Source organism: Pan paniscus, chromosome 1, assembly GCF_029289425.2.
Source record: "Pan paniscus chromosome 1, NHGRI_mPanPan1-v2.0_pri, whole genome shotgun sequence".
Lineage (NCBI taxonomy): Eukaryota > Metazoa > Chordata > Mammalia > Primates > Hominidae > Pan > Pan paniscus.
In genome coordinates, this window is record NC_073249.2 from 70,435,919 (window position 1) to 70,452,333 (window position 16,415).

Consider the following 16,415-nt stretch of genomic DNA (forward strand, 5'->3'; position numbering starts at 1 on the left):
GGAAAACAGGAGTTTGCTTTGGATTTTAAGTCAACTTACACCCAGGTATTGGATTATAATGTTTTTTTAAAAAAGTGTTCTTCGCCCTCCACAATTTCCTGAGGGTACTGAAGAATTCTGGTTTGTAGAACTATTTATCCCCACTTGAAATGATTTCATGATTTTTTTTTTTTGAGTTGTTATTTCTACTTCCTTGACAGGGAATCTACTTCTAGATTCAGATTCAACATTTATTGGAGAGCTATTTACTATGAATCATGACAGATACTTTCACAAAGCACTCATACAGACATTCAACGCTATCAACTGTTAACGTGGGTCACTAAAACCAAGATTTGCTGGTAAGAGACAGAAAATGCCAGTGATAGATGAGATGGGAGAGAAAAAGGCAATCTGGATCCTTATGCAGGATGACAAGTCAGCAGATCTTATTTTCTTGTTCCACAGGATAACAGCAACTGATGAATGGCTTAAATAATTATCTGAGCAATTTAGCATTAAAAATGTTACCAAACAAAACTCTATCTAAAACTCTACATTTTTGTTTCTAGAAGAGGGAGTTACTTGCCTCTGCTTCTGCTGTCAACTTTATCTTCTTTGCTATCAACTGTTTTATGTCAATTCGACCTACGGGAAGAAAAAAACATGACTTTTAAGTTGATGGATACAGCTACCTAGTAGCACTGTCTAAATCATAAAGTTGAAAACAAACAAATACAAAGGTAACTGCGTAAACTGTGGTGCAACCATAAAACATGACAGTATGGTCAAAATAACTAGAAGGAAATTTATACATAAAAATACCAAGAACAAAACTAGTAAATGTACACACAGTAATTACAACGATGTTAATTATGCAATGCTATAGATCTGATTCTGACAGCATGGGAAATTAGATTCCCTGAACAGATTCTACAGTTGAGACCACTAAGATGCTGGGTAAAATATTAAATAACGAAAACCTTTTAAAACTTATTGCCAAGCTAGTACAAATTCAGAGGCAAAAAAAAAAAAAAAGAAAGAAAAGAAAAGAAAATGAAACTAGAATCCTAGGGGACATATAAGAAACGTAAGGATTCTCAACAAATCCTAGAAACCTTGAAGCAACACAGGGTACAGTATTTTTGCAGAATAGTACACAGAGGACAATACTTTACAGAATGGCAAAGTCTAGGGCCTGCCCAAAATGGGAAGTCTAACAGGATACTGCCACGTAAAACTAGGGACCACACATAAGGCTACATCCTCAGTGTATAAGAAAGAAACCAAAACAGAAGGAAATGTGTCTGTCTCTACTTGATGCTGTGCAGAGAGGGAAAATTTGCCCCAAGAAATCATAACCCCCTCACTAGTGTTTGCAATCTAAATTCACACTATCTATGTGGTCTGAAAAATCTGAGATAAATATGTTCTAAAGCTAACCCAAGTCAGGTCTCCAGGCTACTGGCAGACATAAGTGCAATTCCTCCCTGGAAGATTACAATATCAATCAAGGCCGTACAGAATTCCAACAGATAAAGTTACCATAAAAAGAAGAAGCTTGTTCCAGCTATTCAGGAGGCTGAGGCAGGAGAATCGCTTGAACCTGGGAGGCGGAGGTTGCAGTGAGCCGAGATTGCGCCACTGCACGCCAGCCTGGATGACAGAGTGAGACTCTGTCTCAAAAAAAAGAAAAAAAGAAAAAAAAGGAGAGTAGTCAAACTTCATAAAACACACTAGGAAACTAGGCAGAATAAATGGTAAACAGCAGAAACAAAAGCCAAGAGATGCAGATCTGAAAAACTAAAGATAATGGAATTGTTACTTTTAGGACAAAAAAATCAGAATGATCAATATGTTAAGGGAAATAAAAGTGAAACTTGAAAACATAGAAAAGGAAGGCTGGGCATGGGGGTGCACACTTGTAATCCTAGCACTTTAGGAGGCTGGTGGGGAGGATTATTTGTTGCCAGGAGTTCAAGACCAGCCTGGACAACATAGCAAGACCCCATCTCAACAAAAAAAAGTTTTAAGATTAGCCAGGCATGGTGGTGCACGCCTGAAGTCCCAGCTACCTGGGAGGCTGAGGTGAGAGGATCACCTGAACCCAAGAATTTGAGCCTGCAGTGAGCGTGATCGCACCACTGCACTCCAGCCTGGGCAACACAGTGAGACCCTGTCTCAAAAAAAAAAAAATGGAAAGAAAAAAAGAAGGAAAACATAAGCAAGTAACAAGAAACCATTTAACCAAACAGATTTGAAAACAAACAACAAGATTTCTCAAAAAAAAATTGAAGTTTCAAATTCAATGGATAAATTAAACAGTAGATTAAACATGTCTGAAGAGAGTACTAGTAAATGGGAATATAGATCAAAGGAAATTATACAGAGGATAGCCCAGAGAAATAGTGACAGAGAATAATAGAGGTTAAAAGACATAGAAGAGGTCCAACCAAACAGGCAATTGGAGATGGGAGCCAACCACAGCTGCGCTAGAGATGGAGGATAGTTCCACAACAAATACTTCTGACTTGGAATTTCTGCAGACTATAATGGAGGAAATCATTATGTTATACAGTCTTAAGGTGAACATGAATGATAAAGATATAATGGTTCAGGCTATGCATGGTGCCTCATGCCTGTAATCCCCACACTTTGGGAGGCCAAGTGGCGAGGATCAGTTGAGCCTAGGGGTTTGAAACCATCATGGGCAATGTAGCAAGACCCTATCTCTACAATAAATGTTTTTAAAAATACAATGGTTCAAAAGAAAGTCTCAGAGGATATATGCCAATGTGCCAAGAATAAAAAAAAATGCCATACCTCAACCAGAAATGATTGCAAAGGATGACAAAGATTATGTCCAAGAATGTGAGTTCATGGCTGGGCGTGGTGGCTCATGTGTGTAATCCCAGCACTTTGGGAGGCCGAGGCAGGCGGATCACCTGAGTCAGGAATTCGAGACCAGCCTGGCCAACATGGCAAAACCCCACCTCTACTAAAACTATAAAAATTGTCCAGGCATGGTGGCAGACACCTATAATCCCAGCTACTTGGGAGGCCAAGGCAGGGACAATTGCTTGAACCCAGGAGGCAGAGGTTGCAGTAACACAAGATCGCGCCACTGCATTCCAGCCTGGGAGACAGAATGAGACTCCATCTCAAAAAAATATATATATAAAAATTTGACAGGCCGTGGTGGCATGCGCCTGTAGTCCCTGACACTTGGGAAGATGGCAGGACAATCACTTGAACCTGGGAGGTGGAAGCTGCAGTGAGCTGAGATTATGCCACTGCACTCCAGCTTAAGCAACAGAGCGAGACTCCGTCTCAAAAAAATAAATAAGTAAAATAAAATAAAAGAATGTGAATTCATCAACTTTATAATATCTGATGCAAATAAAAGGTGCCATGAAGAAAATGGAATAAAAATTGAACTAAATAAGTCTAAAGACATCCCATATTCATTGACTAGAAGATTTAATATTGTTAATATGGCAGTGCTCCCCAATTTTTCTATAGATTTAAAGCAATACTCACTAAAATTTCACCTGGCTTCTTTGCAAAAATTGACAAGCCGATCCTAAAATTCATATAGAAATTCAAGAACACAGAATAGCCATACAAATCATGAAAAAAAAAATAACAAAGATGGAAAACTCACACTTCCCAATTTTAGAGATAGACACATAGATGATCAATGTAAAAGAACTGAGAGTCCAGAAATAAACATTCACCTTTATGATTATTAATAATTGATTTTCGAAAAGGGTGCCAAGAAAAATGCAGAAAGATTCTTCTTTTCAACAAATGGAGCTGGGACAACTGAATAGCCACATGAAAAAGCATGAAGATGGACCTGGAACTCACACCATATGTAGAAACTAACTCAAAAAGGATTAAATACCTAAAAATATAGAAGATAACAGGCCTTGGACTAGACAATGACTTCTTAAACACCAAAATAACAATCAAGATTAGAAAATATAGAAAAACTATATTGATAGATTCTATCAAAATTTAAGTCACTTTTGTGCTACAAAGAACACCATCAAGAAAGTAAAACGACCACCCATAGAATGGGAAAAAAAAAAAATTTGCAAATCTGATTAGGGACTTGTATCCAGAATACATAAAGAACTCTTACAACTCAACATTAAAAAGACAAATAGGCCAGGCATGGTGGCTTACATCTGTAACCATAGCACTTTGGGAGGCCAAGGTGGGAGGATCACTTAAGCCCAGGAGTTTGAGACCAGCCTGGACAATATGGCAAAACCCCTTCTCTACTGAAAATACAAAAGTTAGCTGGGCGTGGGATGCGCACTTGTAGTCTCAGCTACTTGGGAGGCTAAGGTGAGAGAATCGCTTGAACTTATGAAGCAGAAGTTGCAGTAAGCCAAGAATGTGCCACTGCGCTCCAACCTGGGCTACAGAGCAAGACTGTCTCAAAAATAAAGTAAAATAAAATAAAAAAATAAAAAGACAAATAGTACAATTAAAACATAGGCAAAGTAGGCCAGGTGCGGTGGCTCATGCCTGTAATCCCAGCATTTTGGGAGGCCAAGGCGGGCGGATCACCTGAGGTCGGGAGTTCGAGACCAGCCTGACCGATAGGGAGAAACCCCGTCTCTACTAAAAATACAAAATTAGCCAGGCATGGGTGGCACATGCCTATAATCCCAGCTACTTGGGAGGCTGAGGCAGGTGAATCGCTTGAACCCAGGAGGCGGAGGTTGCAGTGAGCCGAGATCGCGCCATTGCTCTCCAGCCTGGGTGACACAGCGAGACTCTGTCTTTAAAAAAAAAAAAAAAAAAAGACAAAGTAACTGAACAGATATTTCTCTTTAAAACAAAATGCCCAATAACCACACAAAAAGACACTCAACATCCCTGGCCATCAGGAAAATTCAAATCAAAAGTACAATGAGATATCATTTCACACCCACTAGGATGGCTATAATCAAAAACACAAACAACAACAAGTGTTGGCTTGAAAGTGAAGAAAGAAACTTCAACTATCCAGGATATTGCTGGTGGGAATGTTAAATGGTGTAGTGCTTTGAAAAACAGTCTGGAAGTTCCTCGACAGATTAAACACAGAGCCAACATAAGACCTAGGACTAGGTATATACACAAGAGAAATAAAAACATGCCCTCTCAAAAACTTGTATATGAATATTCATGGGCAGCATTAGTCATAATAATAGAAAGTGGAAACAAATACCCATAAACTGAAAAACAGATTAATAAAATGTAGTATATCCATAAAATGGATTAACAATAAACCAAAAGAAATATTAATACATGCTATAATATAGGTGAAACGTAAACATTTTGCCAAGTGAAAATAGGAAGTCACAAAAGACTACATATCGTATGATCCTATTTACATGCCAATGTCCAGAACAGATAACTACTGAGACAGGCAAAACGCTGGTGGTTGCCTAGAGAGCGAGGCACGGGGTTATGGCAAAAAGGGAATAACTGCTAATGGGTACAGGGTTTTGGGGAGGTGATGCTAAAAATATTCTAAAATTCATTTCATTCTAATTTCTCTGTTCTGAAATATTCCTTTCTGTATATTAAGTTACAGTAATGTAATTTCCTGGTGTTTAACTTGACTAACTGCAGTATTCTGACTGAGAATCTTTTTCGTAATTTTATAACAAAAATTGGATTTGAAAGGTATGACAGTATTTTTTATGAGAATGTGCTGCTCTGTATAACTCCTGTGTATGTATGGTGCATACTGAGCTTTATTATTGTCACAGATTTAGAGACAGTTTCTTATTTTCACACTGAATCATGGTACCATTATAATTTTAAAAGCAGTGGGATTAATTGATCTCTGCCCTTTTAATAAAATATGGGTAGAGTTTTGGGGGCTTTTTTTGAGACAGGATCTCACTCTGTCATCTAGGTTGGACTGCAGTGGCACAATCACAGCTCACTGCAGCCTCTAACACCTTATCTCAAGTGATCCTCCTGCATCAGCCACCCCGCTAGCTGGGACCATAGATGTGTGCCACCACACCCAGCTAATTTTTTTTTAAGTGTTTTGTAGAGACAAGGTCTCACTACATTGCCCTGGCTGGGCTTGACTTAACTCCTGGCCTCAAGCAATCCTCCTGCCTCAGCCTCCCAAAATGCTGAGATTATAGGCATGTGTCACCATGCCTACCCCAGGGTAGAGTTAATTTTGAATGCCATCTGCCATTATTCACAAATGAGTTTGTGAATAATGAGATACGAAATATCTTTATTCTATCTTTTTATAAAGTGTCAAGTCATCTGTTATATTATGGGAACCGAGAAACATCAGACGTCATTATGTGCACAGACCTACACAGATAAGTGAATGAAACAGAATGGAATGAATACTGAAAAGTGTGAAACAGAAAACTACAACGTCTAGTTTGCTATTTTCGTTAAAAAAAAAAAAAAACCTATGATGATGAACTATCATTTTGGCAGATGAATTTTTAAAATTGAGAATTTGTATTTTCTCATTTACTCTACATGGTAATAGTTTAAGTTTTTTGTTTTGTTTTTTTTTTGAGACGGAGTCTCGCTCTGTCACCCAGGCTGGAGGGTAGTGGCGCAATCTCGGCTCACTGCAAGCTCCGCCTCCTGGGTTCACACCATTCTCCTGCCTCAGCATCCCAAGTAGCTGGGACTACAGGCGCCCACCACCACGCCCGGCTAATTTTTTGTATTTTTACTAGAGACAGGGTTTCACCGTGTTAGCCAGGATGGTCTCGATCTCCTGACCTCGTGATCCGCCCACCTCGGCCTTCCAAAGTGCTAGGATTACAGGCGTGAGCCACCGCGCCAGGCCAGCTTAAGTATTTTTATTTCAGCATTGACAATTGCTATTGTATATTTTGCCTAAAAAGGAAGATTAAAAGCCATTCAAATTTATAAAAGTAATTTCCCAGAAAAAATACACTGAACAGAAATATTTACTTTGCCAAAATGAACTTTGGAGGCATATTTGGGGTAATTTAAGCTTAATAACCCCTTCCCTTAAAAGCAAACCATAAAAACATAAAAACAAACTCATAAACATACTGCTTTATAATCTGTTTTTTCACTTAATATATTGTAAACATTTTTCCCTGTCATTACATATTCTTGTATATTATTTTCACTGCCCTATTACTGTTTTTATGGTAGAAATATAATTTAATCTTCTATTGGACATTTCTTTTCACAGTATGTCGCTTGGAAAAAAGACATGAAGAATGAGAAGGTACAAAATGCATCTAATCAGAGCTCTATACGGAGAGATAATATTTGAGGTGATTATAGCTGAGAATTGGCCAGAACTGTTGAGAGACACAAATTCTAGGATAAAGTCAAAGAATTCCAAGCAGGATAAATAATCTACTTAGTGCTAGGCGTGGTGGCTCACGCCTGTAATCCCAGCACTGTGGGAAGCCAAGGCAGGTGGATCACCTGAGGTCGGCAGTTTGAGACCAGCCTGACCAACATGGAGAAGCCCTGTCTACTAAAAATACAAAATTAGCTGGCGTGGTGGCACATGCCTGTAATCCCAGCTACTCAAGAGGCTAAGGCAGGAGTATCGCTTGAACCCAGGAGGCGGAGGTTGCGGTGAGCCGAGATCATACCATTGCACTCCAGCCTGGGCAACAAGAGTGAAACTCCATCTTAAAAGAAAAAATAATAATAATAATCGACTTAGATATATCACAGTGAAACTGTCTGACGCAGGGGTTAAAAAAAAAAACTAAAAGCACCCAGAAAGAATATCAACTACGCAAGTACTGCAATTACAACGCATACCTGACTTAACATCAATGGAAGCCAGGAGACAGTGGAATGTCTTCAATTATCAATAATGGCAGAGTTGATGACTGGGAAGAAGGCTAGGTCATATAATAACAAGGGCTTTGAGGAAACAAAGAATTTTATGCAGGAAAATACTGAGCTGATATTGGAAGATGGAAAGGACCATATAACAGAGAAATGCAATAAATCCGGACAAAAAGTGATGTTGTAAATGGCAAGGAGAATGGAGAGCAGAGGATTAATTTAAGATATTTACAAATTGGTAACTGATTAAGAAATATAAGGGTAAGACAAATGTCCATTTGATTTTTCAATAAGTTAAAGAATATATTTTTAATTTAGTTCTATGACCAGACCATGGTTTCATAAATGAACTATTTCATAAAAAAATGAAGACAAAAGCTTCTTTCCTTCAACTAATTCAGCTACCATGGGGGAGGAGGATTGGTAAGGAGACTGTAAAAGATTAATTCTCACTACTTGTGCGTCCCTTCCCAAAAGAATCTGTCTATCCATAAATAACACGACAGGCATCATTACAAACAGGCTTTGAGATGCAGCCACTGGAAAGTTAGAAAAAAGATTTGTTCACAGAGTCTCTGAAGACCCCACTGAAAATGACAAAGTTAAGTAAGTGGAAGAAAAATATATTTTAAAATGCTAATTCATTTTCCTTTACCTTCAAAATACCTCTTCATATAATATTCCAAAGAAATTCTTAACTTTCTACAATTTAAAATTTAAAAATTAGATGTCAAAGTCAAAAGAATGCCTAAAAGCTAATATCCACTGCTTTTTTTTTTTTAAAGACAGGTTCTCATTCTGTTGCTCAGGCTAGGGGGCAGTGGCTATGGCATGATCATAGCTCACTGTGGCCTGGAACTCCCAGGCTCAAGGGATCCTCCCGCCTCAGCCTCCCAAGTAGCTAGGACTACAGGCACATGCCACCACACTCACATGCCACCACACCCACCTAATTTAAAAAAAAATTTTTTTGTAAAGGCAGAGCCTTGCTATGTTGCCCAGGCTGGTCTTGAACTCCTGGCCTCCAGCAATCCTCATGCCTTGGCCTCTGAAACTGTTGGGATTACAAGGATGAGCCACCATCCCCACCCACATCCAATGATTTGAAGAACTATTTACAAGCACTCAACTCAAGGCTTCTCAATTTCTAAAACACTGACCCTGAAACGATAAGCCAGGACTGAGGGTGATGTAATTTCGGAATCATTTGCCTACCTCTAGTAACACACTAACTGCTAACACTAGGAGTCAGTTATTTGCTATCTGAAACTTAATAGAACCCCTCATAAGTCCATAAGGAAAACTATTCAACATTTTTTCCCTTAAATTTCTGATTTCTAAAAAAATCAGGCTTGCAATACTTATCTTCATGAATAAATGCTATCTCTTTTAAAACCTGCTATACTTAATGGGAATGTTTAAAATTTAGTCCTTGACATGTCAAAAATCTTATTTTAACCAGTTTTGATGAAAATTTTTGTAAAATTATGACATGCTTTGCCACCCTAAAAAAAACCCAGACTCCAGGCATGCTGGCTCACACCTATTATCATCGCAGCACTTTGTGAGGCTGAGACAGGAGGATCACTTGAAGCCAGGAGTTTGAGACCAGCCTGAGCAACAAAGCGAGACCCCCCCCCATTCTCTACAAAAAAATAAAACAAAAATGTACTTTACCCTACATAATCTTCGGGACAAGTAAGAGAGATCCATTGTTGTACTATACTATTATAGTGATATCTTTAGCAAAAACGGAAATGTGGAGTGCAATCAGGCCCCACTCAGCAGTCCTGGGGAGCTGTGCCTTTCTACCTAGGCTGCTTCCACAGGGTTCTCCCTAACAAGCCTACACTTCTATTACTATAGTCAATCTACCGCCAAAGCTACACAGAAGAAAAGACACAAATAACCAGGCTTGTTAAATTGGTAACTAATTTACTCAATTTATATACTCATGCATTAAGTAAAAGCCCACTGAGGACCCAATACATGCAGGGCAAACCCTCCCTTCAGGATCTCAGGAGAAAACTACAAATAGGGAAAAGGACAATACAGAGGAGCGCTGTGGGAGAATGAGGGGTGTAGGAGGCTTTTGCAGAGGAGTCAATATTTGAACTGAGTCTCAAATAATAAAGAAAAATTATGGTGAACAAATGCTAGAAACATTATTCCAGGCAAAGGAATGAAGCATGAAGACTTGTTGGATTTTTCTGAGGCCTGAAGCTCAGTCAGATGCCTCTTAATGCCATGCTCTCTTTTCTTGACAATATTGTATTTAATAGGCTTTGGCCTAAGGGAAGCTTATCTACTTACTTTCTAGGCCACCAGTTACATTCCCGATCAGTGTCGTCCTATAAACATACAATGTGTGGCCAGGCGCAGTGGCTCACACCTGTAATCCCAGTACTTGGGAGGCCGAGGCAGGCAGATCACCGGAGGTCAGGAGTTCGAGACCAGCCTGACCAACATGGGGAAACCCCGTCTCTACTAAAAATACAAAATTAGCCAGGCGTGGTGCCGCATGCCTATAATCCCAGCTACCTGGGAGGGTGAGGCAAGAGAATCGCTTGGACCTGGGAGGCGGAGGTTGCGGTGAGCAGAGATCGCACCATTGCACTCCAGCCTGGGCAACAAAAGCAAAATTCTGTCTAAAAAAAAAAAAATATATATATATATATATATATACACACATATATACACATACATACACATAAAATGTGAATCACCATGTGTAATTTTAAAATTTTTAGGAGCCACATTAAAAAGTAAAAAGAAATGGGTGCCAGTAAGTCTCTGAAATCTGACATATCATAACTATAGTGTTTCTCAATCCAGACTAGCCACATTTCAAGTGCTCAACCAGACTATATTAAACAGTGTACTTCCAGTGGCGACCATATTGAACAACGTAATTCTAGATCAAGAGTCAGAAAGCTTTTTCCGTAATGGGCAGTATAGTCTGCAACTATGTAACAACTACTCAACTCTACTGTGATAACATGAGAAAGCACTACAAACACAAAAGAATGAACATGGCCACGTTTGCCAACTTTGTTCTAGATGGCCAAGTTTACTGTGTAAATCTGGTTGGCAAATAAAACAGACAAGTACACACACATTTTTTTATAATGTAACACAGCCATGGTGAACACTGCCGGTTGCTTCCCAAATAAGGACATGCATGTCACTGCCTTTGCGAGAAACTGATTTAAAAATGGGCCTGGGTATCAGGCAGCAAAGAGATGACCCACTCAAGCTTATTGACTGGGAAAAATTTAAAGAGGTCCTTTTTGTAAGCGTGTGGTCAGAGTTGAAGAAAAGCAACAAAGGATGGTAATAAGGATGATATGGAATTCTAGGGCTAGTAATAAACATCAGGAAAGCTGTTACCATCCTGAGGCCAGAAAGGGCAAGGCGGGTAAAGGGTTAGTGGAACCCAGAGAGAGCTCTTTAGAGAGAAATATTAGAAAGGAGCAATGGTTACCTACCAGGGAGAGAACCTTAGTTATAAACACACCCACCTTACTCTCTGCTCTTAGATCTCCTGAAGTTCTCCCACTGGCCAAGCCTACCAGAAACACACAGGGCACTGGAGACTATTGTTGCAGTTCTTAAGGTCAGTCTCCCAGGAAACAAAGTAGCGTAGAAAAGACTGGAGAGGCAAAAGGTAGATAGCCAGCATAACTTGTAATCTAACTGTGGCCAATGAGACACGAGAAGTCTGTAGGGGAATTTCTAGGGAAGGTTTCATCACTGAAGAGAAAGACAGGGAAAGAGACAGTTTCTCTTCTGATAGAAGTCATCGTTTTGGTTTTCCAGTTTTCTTAACCAGCACGGACTTACTAACCCTCTGTCATTATTTCTATCTGTCCCTTATCACCACCACCAATTTCCTGGACCCACCATGCCACATGCCGACTCCAGAAATTACCCGCTATCTGCCTTCTGATTCCAAATTGCCATGCGCTACAGAAAAAGTTAGGAAAATGGGCCCATTCTAAACTGCTGCAGTCAAGCCTTAGGCAGGCCTGCAATGAAAATATGCAATCTTTGTCTCTGCCTCTTGATGAATTTCTGTGACATTCCTCACAAAAGTAGTTGGAAACCTTTTCCACTTTCAAGTCCCAGCCCCACCAAGTAACTTTCAGTTGTTCAGTTTTGGTACCAAATCCTTAAATGTCTTCTATGTTTCTTAATTTTTGCTGTCTTTCAACCTCTTCTCCAACATTTCTGTGTCAGAGGAAAGAGTAGCCCATCTCTTTTTCAAGACTAACCCTTCAAACTATTATTGTCTTAATCATTCCCTATTCAAAAAGTTCAACCCACTGAGTCAATTATATTGTCCACATTTAAATTCAGAGACAATTTGTTCTTTAAAAACCATGTTTCAGAAATTATGATATGGATGTCATCAGTGATACTGAAAATAAAATCTGTAGTTCTACTAACACTTATCAAGTTATTACATATTTTATTTGTTTTTTAAAAATAAGTAATTGAACATCAAACCTATGATTTAACAATTTATTACTTAGGTTGAGAATAAATTTTCAAGTGAATTTTTTAAAGTTACATAGTAATAGTAATATAACGGCAAAATAACTGAAATTTGAGAAACGATTTTTTTTTTTAAAAACAGTCCTTTTGAAGATCACTTAACCCTCATGACATGCTGTACTTTTCCTTCTAATATAAAATGTTCTGAGAAAGAATTTTACACTTCTTATCTTTGTTTTCTTGCTAGCCAATAGTTTCCACCCATTTCTGCAACTCTTCTTTTCCCTGAAGACATTATGGCCTCCAAATTTCTAAATCCGCATCCTTGTTAAACTTGTTACAAATTTTAACATATAGTCTTGCTCTGTCACCCAGGTTGGAGTGCAGTGGTGCAATCCTAGCTCACTGCGACCTCTAACTCCTGGGCTCAAGCAATCCTCCCACCTCAGCCTCCTGAGTAGCTTCGGCTACAGGCACATGTTACCATGCCCACCTAATTTTTTTTATTTTTGTAAAGATGGGGTCTTGATATGTTGCCCAGACTGGTCTTGAATTCCCGGTCTCAAGCAATCCTTCCACCTCAGCTACTCAAAGTGCATGGATTATAAGCGTGAGCCACCACATCTGGCCTCATTTCTATTTTTAAAATAAAGAAACTGAGATTCAAAGAAATTGAACATCTTGTACACTGTCACATGGCCAATAAGTAACTGAGCCTGAAGAAATCCTTGTCTCCTGACCCCTAGTCATGCAGCATTGAAGAAAAAAAAAGGACAGCCAACCTATGTGATTACACTCATAAAGATGACTAAGGAATACTAAGCAGTAACTAATAACCAATTTTCAAGTTGCAGTTCTTTTAATAAATGTTTTCTTCATCTACTTGTGGCAAGAACAGAATTAGCTAACGTGTAGGCACTGACTAGTTTATTGCCTAGAAATTCAAACTCATTTTTAAATCCTGATTGTTTTCTAAAAAACTCTCATTGACCGTGTCTTATAATACCTACATTTCAGCTTCACTTTGTTCTCCACAAAGCGATACAAAAGTCACTTGAAAAGTCACCTTTATGTCCATAGTATGGTTAGGTTTAGGAGTATTTCTTGAAAGAGTCAATCACTTTTCAATCTTAATAATAAAAGGGAAGATAAGATAGTAAAATCCATCTGTAATCGTCTATTGCTCCACTGACCACAAAAACTTTACAAAGTTCTCAACTACTCACAAGTCTGCACTACTTCAGAAAAATGGAATCTGAGCCAGAAACGTGGATTACTGCATGTTCATACAGAAACAGAGACTTAATAGATAATGTTGAAACAACTAACTAGCCATTTTGGAAAACTAAAAAATTAGATCCCCAATGATGAATGCATCACTCAAAAATAAATTTCATATGGATCAAATATTTCAATATAAAACACCACAAAAGTAAAAAAAAAAAAAAAGTCATGTTTTCTTTTTGTCATAATCTTGGATGATTTCTAAGCATGACAAAAAACAAACCTATAAGCAGCCAGGCGTGGTGTCTCATGCCTGTAATCCCAGCACTTTGGGAGGCTGAGGTGGGTGGATCACTTGAGGTCAGCAGTTCGAGACCAGCCTGGCTGACATGGTGAAACCCTGTCTCTACTAAAAATACAAAAATTAGCAGGACATGGTGGTACATGCCTGTAATCCCAGCTACTCAGGAGGCTGAGGCAGGAGAATTGCTTGAACCCAGGAGGCAGAGGCTGCAGTGAGCCAAGATCACGCCATTGCACTCCACTCCAGCCTGGGCAACAGAGCGAGACTCCATCTCAAAAAACAAAACCAAAAACAAACAAACAAAAAATTATAACAATTAAAAGAATATTTGATATATAAAAACAAAACATGGCAAAGCATACATACATAAGCAAAGTCAAAAGACAAATCACTAGTTTGATTAAGAAAATATTCAAAGTACATAATCAAAGGATTAATTTATTTAATATAGAAAAAGCTCTTAAAAATAATAACCACCAGATAAGGAATAAAAGTGAGCAAAGGATATGAACAGGGCTTTTAAAGAAAAAAAAATACATGGTCAATAAATATGAAACAATTTCCCCACCTCACTTAAAATTCATGAGAACAAATTTATGCTATATGTATACTGTTTTTCACCCATCAAATCAGGAATTTTAAAAGACTGGTAAGATTATTGCCAAGAGTTGGTGAAACAGTATAGTTAGGAATATAAATTGGCATAACATTTTTTAAAGGAAATTTGATAATGTCTAAATTTTAAATGCAAAAGCCCTTTGACCTAGCAATTTCACTTTTAAGAATGTATCCTGGCCAGGTGCAGTGGCTCACGCCTGTAATCCCAGCACTTTGGGAGGCTGAGGCAGGCGGCGCACTAGGTCAGGAGTTCGAGACCAGCCTGACCAACATGGTGAAACCCCATCTCTACTAAAAATACAAAAATTAGCAAGGCATGGTGGCGCACACCTGTAATCCTAGCTACTCAGGAAGCAGAGACAGAAGAATCGCTTGAACCAGGGAGGCGGAGGTTGTAGTGAGCCAAGATCGCGCCACTGCACTCCAACTTGGGCGACAGAGTGAGACTCCGTCTCAAAAAAAGAATGTATCCTATAGGTATACCAGTACAAGTAAGCAATGATGCTGTTTCAATGATGCTCTCTGTAGCACTGCTTGTAATACTGCAACTTTGGAAACAGCCTAAGTTTCCATCAATAAGGAGCAAGTTAAATAAACCGCCAAGCATCCGTACAGCAGAAATACTACACAGGTATTTAAAAGAATTACATATACTAAATGAAAAGATATCTGAGACTTACAAAGTATAGAAGAAACAAATTGCAGAAGAGATCTCAAATATGATCCCACATGTAAAAAAAAATGTTACTTGAGGGAGGAAGTATTACTTAATAACTTTCTATAGTGTTTGAATTTTTTCAATGAGTATATATTACTTTAAATGTAAAAAAATTTATACGCATATTTGAGCAATTTGTTTAATAAAACCAAATCTTTTTTTTTTTTTTTTTTTTGGACAGAGTCTTACTCTGTCACCCAGGCTAGAGTGCAGTGGCGCGGTCTCGGCTCACTGAAACCTCCGTCTCCCGGGTTCAAGCGATTCTACTGCCTCAGCCTCCTGAGTAGCTTAGATTACAGGCACCCACCACCACGCCCAGCTGATTTTTGTATTTTTAGTAGAGACAGGGTTTTATCATGTTGGTCAGGCTAGTCTCAAACTCCTGACCTCAAGCAATCTGCCTGCCTCGGCCTCCCAAAGTGCTGGGATTACAGGAGTGAGCCACCGTGCCCGGCCATCTGGGAACTATATTACTCAACTAGAGTAACTTTGGCTTCTTTTTCTTTTATCACCACATCTGTATCAACTGTGTAGGCTGCCTGTATATGCAAGAAGATAATCTGCCTTATTACCACTAAATTGTTACATCATATTATCTTGTTTTAAATCAAGAGATAATTTCTGGTAGGAATATTAGAGGATTTCATGTAGATTATAATTCTCAGTTGATATACAACAGGAGATTATAAAAGCTACCTCAGGAACTGGGACAGAAGAGTGGACAGCACTGCCAATAAGATAATACCTTAATGAGGCCAGGCGCAGTGGCTCACGCCTGTAATATCAGCACTTTGGGAGGCCAAGGTGGGTGGATCACCTGAGGTCGGGAGTTCGAGACCAGCCTGACCAACATGGAGAAACCTCGTTTCTACTAAAAACACAAAATAAGCCAGGCGGGTGGCGCATGCCTGTAATCTCAGCTACTTGGGAGGCTGAGGGAGGAGAATCGCTTGAACCTGGGAGGTGGAGGTTGTGGTGAGCCGAGCTTGTGCCATTGCACTCCAGCCTGGGCAACAAGAGCAAAACTCCATCTCAAAAAAAAAAAAAAAAGATAATACCTTGATGAACACAGTGCTACATACGCAGAAAGTGCTTTCATATTTGCTATCCTTGGCTTTGCATAAAAGGTAACCTAAGCACTGACAAGCTGTAAGATTTGTCCAAAATCATTCACACAGGTAGGTCATCAGTCAATGACAATACATACAGTAAGACTTCAAGTCCTATTTTTTTTTG

The 16,415-nt window shown here is 39.0% G+C and overlaps 1 protein-coding gene across 2 annotated transcripts in view; it reads right to left on the minus strand.

Annotated features, from left to right (window-relative positions):
- Positions 1-16,415, minus strand: part of SOAT1 (sterol O-acyltransferase 1) — a 60,817-nt gene that overhangs the window by 30,448 nt on the left and 13,954 nt on the right. Inside the window, exons 2-3 of one of the 2 annotated variants that reach the window (XM_055111051.2) lie at positions 1,525-1,655; positions 569-627 (exon numbers count right to left, since the gene is read on the minus strand). Coding sequence is in view for 1 of the 2 variants with exons in the window: in XM_003824706.5 (XP_003824754.1) it covers positions 569-627 (59 nt within the window). In the remaining variant the exon portion in view is untranslated. The remainder of the gene's footprint in view (positions 1-568; positions 628-1,524; positions 1,656-16,415) is intronic. The other variant, XM_003824706.5, reaches the window with a different exon arrangement.